We start from the raw sequence: 6,357 nt of genomic DNA on the forward strand, positions 1-6,357 counted from the left end.
ACATGCTATGCTAGGCATTTCATCATACAACTTGCGTGCATAATAATGAAAAACAAAGTAGCTGATTTGGAGTAGAATCAACATTCAGGGACTAATAAGCCGAAAGGAGAATTCCATAATATAGATATGAACACCATTCAAAAAAATCAAAAGATATTTGTACTGAAACTAACATGAAATTGAGGGAAGGGGAACTTCAGTTCTTTTCATTTCAAAGCAAACTCCGTTAGGTTAAATAGCAGAATACATGGCACCGGCTGGAGGCTCATAAGCTTTGTTTTGACGGGCTTTATTTAACTGGCTTTATTTAACTAGCTTTATCTTTTTTTTTATAACCTACGGTGCGGGTGAATCCGCGGATTTACAAAACCAACCTCAACCAAACCGTTAAACCTTGCGGATTTGAAAACTAACCCGTATCCGGCCCAAAAACTCTTGTGGATTGGCTTTCATCCGCAATTTTATGGACGGTTGCGGATGAAATCGGCGGTTCCGGATTTTATGCACGCCCCTAGTAGCTCTATCCCAGGCCATTGAAAACTAATCAAACCCGGTGGTTGTTATATCTGGATACTTTTGCAGCCCAGTGGGCCAAAGAAATGTTTCCTGGTTATTAAGTAACCGTTAAAAAAAGAACCCTGATTTTGGGTATACCAAAATCTTTCAAGGCATACCACATGAAGATAAAAAAGGTTGTGAAATAGCAAAATCAGGTTACCCCTTAACCCATTTTTTAATGGAAAATCTGCCCTTTACGATTAGTGTTAGTAATATTGATTAGTGATTAAATATTTTATTTAGTGATTAAGATAATTTTCAGAATTATAAAAGGTTGTTTAGATGATTTTTTTGATCATGGTTCGGCGAAACATGTTGAGGTTCGGCTCACATCTATGAGCCGAATCTACCAATTGATGAACGGTTCGACTCACATCTATGAGCCGAACAACATCCTGAATAGCCCAGAAAAATAATAATTACTGGTTCGGCTTATATTTCGAAAATCGTATGAGCCGAACATCAATTTGTTATTTTTTGGGTTAAAATATTGTTATTGGTTCGGCACATATTGAGAATATCGTAATAGCCGAACCTCATAAATCTGCTAGGTTCGGCACATATTATGATTATCGAATATGCCAAACCCCTATGCATCTCTATCTGTGACTAGGTTCGGCTTGAAATTTCATGAAATTTTAAGCCGAATTGTTCATATACACTTACAAGAAACTTTTGTGATGAACAATTCGGCTAAAAATGCAACTCAATATTGAGCCGAACCCAACACTGTAACCGTCATTTAATCGATGAAAAACAACAAATAGGAGATTGAGTTTGTAAAACTTACTTTCTTATCCTTATTTCCGGAGTTGGAGATGCAGTTGGTTCAGTTTCTGGTTCAATTGGTGGTTGATTTTCAGTTTCTACACCTTCATCTTCAATTGGTTCTTCTTCTTCAATTGATGGATTAGAAGACGATTTGGTTTGCCTAGTCCCTAGTTTTCTTTGTACGAGTCATTATGTGGTTGAGTTTAATCGACGATCAAATTTTTACGAATCGACAATTAATCACGATGATGAATTTTTTTTCGCAGGAGGGGGAAGAGTTCGGCTAGAGGAGGAAGAAGAAGAAGAGATGTTAAGGGAAACTGATTTTGATTAGAAAATTGATTTTAAATTTTTATATTAAGGGTATATAGGTAACTGAACTATCCTTAGGATATCCCTTATAAGGTCACCCAAGATGGGACTATTGTTTTGTATGCCTTGAAAGATTTCGGTATGCCCAAAATCAGGGTTCTAAAAAAATGATATTATCTGTGTGTGTAGTTACAGAGCTCTCAGAAATTAGCAGAAAAAATAGTGAAGAAAATCTCTCTCTCTTTCTCATCTCTTCCTGTAGAAAGAAGAGATGAAAGAAGAAGAAATCCTAACCATATCCCTAAATCCCACTTCATCTTCATCTTCTTTGCCCTCTTTGGAGATACCATCAGAAGATGCTTGGGTTAATACATCTCAAAGATTACTTCCTCAGTGGCAGCAACACTCTGTCACCACTTCTTCTTCTCAGGTTCTCCCTTTTCCCCCTAAATATTGTGATTTTTCTATTGAATTTATAGGGGTTTTTGGTTACTGGATTATCTAAATTGTGTAATTTCACTATTGAATTTTCTAGGGTTTTAAGGTTTTTCTTCAATTTGTTGTTGACAGCCACCGATACCGATTTCGATATCCAGAGTGAATCAAGTGGATGCAGCAAGATTAGATATCGAGATATCGGGGATGTTGAAAGAACAATTAGTTAAGGTTTTCAATTTGATAAAGGTATTATTTCTAATTATTGATTTGATTTAGTATGTGATTTTCATTTTTACGGGTTTGTTTGATTTTGATTGATGTGGTATTTACTAGTGTTGTATATCTGTTTTGGTTGGGATTAGCCAGGGTTCTTATTTCAATATGAACCAGAGCTTGATGCTTTTCTCGAGTTTCTCATTTGGAGGTTTTCGATATGGGTGGATAAACCTACTCCTGGAAATGCTTTAATGAATTTGAGGTATAGAGATGAAAGCGCCACCACCATGACAGGAAAAGAAGGTACGATTTGCTGCTTAATTGCTGAATGTTTATGTGTTAGCGGTGAAATTTTGATTAATTTATTATCACATATCAATTGAATTTCATACATGAGTAATCCTAGGATGAACTAGATCAGGTCCTAATTCATGTGGGGAGACTTTTCTTTTCCTGGGAGTTGGATGAGCTATATCCCCACATCAGTTGCCTCTTGTTTGGTGCTTTCTTAGTTGTCCAGACTATTTCTCCCTAGTCTTTTCCTTCTTTCTTTTATCTGCTTAAATTTTAGATGTTTATCTGCATCAACGTTTATGTCAAATTGGAGTTTTGTGAAATGTGCTGCTCATTGTTATGTTTGCCTGTTATCTATTCAGTAAGAACGGGGCTTGAAGGACCTGGACTCACCATGTCTAAGAAGATATGGTACTGTCTTGCTACTGTAGGCGGTCAGTATTTTTGGGCCCGTTTGCAGTCCTTCTCTGCCTTCCGTAGGTGGGGCGACTCTGAGCAGGTAATGCCTCCTTTTCCTTCTAGTTCATGTATAAACCAATGTTGTGAAATTTAGGAAGTAAAAACTGATTTGTCTTCTCTTATTCTCAGAGGTCGCTGGCGCATCGAACGTGGGGGATGGTACGTCATTTAGAGGGATTTTATAGAGCTGCCTCCTTCATCAACCTTCTGATATTTCTTTACAAAGGATGGTAATTTCCTGAGCAAAGACTACTACTCATATGTTGAATGCTTAGGATACTGTCCATACAATAGAATTGCATGCTTTCTTGTGGAGTCCACGAGCATATACTGTCAATTTTTCGCTTTTACCTTTTCAAACTGTTGGCCATGCATGCTGAAATATTCCTTTGATACAAGAAGTGTCACATGTAAAACATGAAGTGCAACTTAGGACTGAATGGGTTATACCTGAAATCATGTATGATGTTGTCTCCAAATGAGGATGCTTACAGTTGGTCACTTTATTTGGATAATGTCAATCTACTGAGATGATGTCATTTTGGTATCTTCTGTGAGATGCTCGACTTTCTCTATAAAGGTTCTCTCTTCATTTGGGCAAGTTGATGTTCTAGAATATAGCAGATATCTTTAACTTTTAGATTAAAGTGTCGTCTAATCAGTATCCAGTTAATCTGAACTTATCTGCTTCCTCAGCTGCGGTTTATCTCTTGTTGATCATGTTGTGTACCTTTTTCATCGTTGCAGGTACAGGAGTCTTATCGAGAGAGCTCTGAAAGCAAGGCTTGTATATGGGAGCCCTAACATGAACCGTGCTGTTAGCTTTGAGTACATGAATCGCCAGTTAGTGTGGAACGAATTCTCGGTAAGCCTGTCCTTCTCATCCATGATTTTGAAGCTTTGACCTTTATGGACCAAAATAGACATGTAGTTCCGTTGTTAGATTTTTTTTCTCATTCATAATAAAGAGGTTAATTTGAGAGATTTGAACCATGCCTCGTTCAATTTGAACTTAGAAGTGCAAAAGCTCTAATTTCTGTGTAAAATGATAGAAATTTACTGTAATTTTAATCCTTAGAGAAATTATACTTGCTCTGGAGCTGGAACTTATTGGTAATACATGCATGCAGGAGATGCTGTTATTACTTCTTCCACTTCTTAACTCATCATCAATCAGAAAAATTCTTCTTCCATTCTCCAAGGATAAATCTTCTGGTTCTGAGGATGTAACTGCTTGCCCCATTTGCCAAGCAAACCCAACTACTCCATTTCTTGCTCTCCCTTGTGAACACAGGTATGTCCTTAATTATTTTCCTGCTTGCGGTCTATGAGTTATTAGCTAATGGCCTCGTGAAATAGTTAATAATAACTCCTATATGCATGTGTGTGACTCATAACTAAGCCTAGGTCTTTTTATGGATACACGAGACCCTAAAATATGCCCGAGCAGAAGCCGCAATGGTAATTAACTGTGTAACCGGAAGTACCTCTAAATTTCAGAAACTGCTTTACTAGATCTTCTGGATCCTGGATTCATTTGTTAAATTGATCCCTGGATTGGACATCTCATTTAACTGGACTGAGATTATCTGATAATCTGCTGTACGTTGTTTATTAAAAACAATTGTGTAGGAAGATGGTGATGGACCATATTGTCATTTGGCAGTAAATCAATGGGTTTCAGTAAGTCCTGGGAAAGCTGGATTGTTTTCTTTTTGGTTAAGTAATGAATGGAAGAACTGTTGAATGACTGTTTTGTCTCTCTCTATGTGCTTAAAATGCCTATATGGCCATATTTTCATTGCTTTAGTTTGTCACTTGGTTCTTATTGCCAGTGACTCAGGTTTTACTGAGATTACTAATCTCAATAGGTGACTAGTTACAAGTTTCCACACGCTAGTTATAAAACTCTAGAATAATATCATGTTGCTCAATGCAAGTCAGTTTCTCTACATCTGTTGTCACCAAAATCTCATTATTCGTCTCTTTGCTATCAGGTATTGTTACTACTGCTTAAGGACACGATGTGCTGCTACCCCATCATTCAGGTGTTCTCGATGCAATGAACCGGTTGTTGCGATTCAACGACATGGAGGACCAACGAAAAGCACAGTTCCCAGTAGTTGATTTTACTTCTTCAAAGATAATAAGATGAAAACGAGGTGGGATTTCCTTTGAATCTCATTATCTGCACCATTTATTCACCCTCCAGTGGGATTTCTTCTTCCTTGGTGGCTATTCTTTTCTTGAATTTATTTCCCAAACTTCCCTCTCCTCAACTCAACATTCTCACAGAAGCTGAAGTCTGATAGGCAAAAAGAAAAAAAAGAGAAAGTGTTACCTGTTCAATAAAACGGGAGCTTCTGTTTCTAGTAGTTTGGGGAGTCTGTCGTATTTGCTCTTTCACTCTACATCGTCAGAAGTTGTCGATCCTCCTTGAGCACCTGAAGTACTTGGTTGCTACTAACGTAAAGCTGACAACCCTTCTTCTGGGTTAATTTTTAGTTTAGTATATCCTGTTCTGTGTTACAGATGTGTGTATTTAATAATGTCAGTAGATTATCTTATAATACGGGGTCAAGAAATTCCTCGTTGTAGTCTTTAATTATCGTATATGTAGAATCCACCCCGCTGTTTGTTATAGTGTCTGCAAGACATGCTATTCTTTGGGGTGTTAAGATTACTCGAATTCTTAATTGCAAATCATGGGTCAGAATTTGTATATGATATTACCCTGGTGGCTGCTAGTATATCTTGCTTGAACAGTATAGAACTGGTATTCCGTTGTTTGTTTCTCAGTACCAAACCCAGTTCGCTTAGTAAACTGTTGTTAGATAATGGACTTGCAGTTTAAGTTGCACTCCTGGGAATATCTTGTTTGTCAAAAGGTAAGATTCTCAAGGAATCAACTGAATCTCATTTGTACATGAAGGCGTTTGCTGTAAAACCATTAACTCCACAAAAATATTGTGCTCTTCAACCTTCTTTCAGACATATCATCCGTGAAGGAGGAGGTAAGAGCTTAGTTCCGGGTGTCTTGAATCTTTCAGTGTTAGTTTGGACTTTGGATATTTCACTGATAATTCAGACCCTGCTATAAATAATAATAAATCTCTCCTTGCCAAAAGAAAGGAAAAAAAAAGACTTCTTTCACACCTTGAAAGGAAATGACGTTATGCATCCTTAGAGCAAACGCCGTTGTGCATTTTTGCATGTATATTATATATAAGAAGTACAACTTAATTGGGCTTGATAAAAATATCTCGGCCCATTCAAACAATTTTATGTCCATATTTGGTGATGTTTTAT

General features: G+C 37.2%; 1 protein-coding gene across 1 annotated transcript; it reads left to right on the forward strand.

Annotated features, from left to right (window-relative positions):
- Window positions 1-1,797: 1,797 nt before the first annotated feature.
- On the forward strand, window positions 1,798-5,764 carry LOC113338085 (peroxisome biogenesis protein 2-like). Its single transcript, XM_026583604.1, has 8 exons — window positions 1,798-2,071; window positions 2,212-2,325; window positions 2,442-2,598; window positions 2,952-3,088; window positions 3,178-3,278; window positions 3,796-3,913; window positions 4,179-4,342; window positions 5,046-5,764. The coding sequence occupies exons 1-8, from the start codon at window positions 1,913-1,915 to the stop codon at window positions 5,173-5,175; spliced, it is 1,080 nt and encodes a 359-aa protein (XP_026439389.1). The 5' UTR covers window positions 1,798-1,912; the 3' UTR covers window positions 5,176-5,764.
- Window positions 5,765-6,357: the final 593 nt, after the last annotated feature.

This window comes from Papaver somniferum, unplaced genomic scaffold, assembly GCF_003573695.1.
Source record: "Papaver somniferum cultivar HN1 unplaced genomic scaffold, ASM357369v1 unplaced-scaffold_18, whole genome shotgun sequence".
NCBI classification, from domain to species: domain Eukaryota; kingdom Viridiplantae; phylum Streptophyta; class Magnoliopsida; order Ranunculales; family Papaveraceae; genus Papaver; species Papaver somniferum.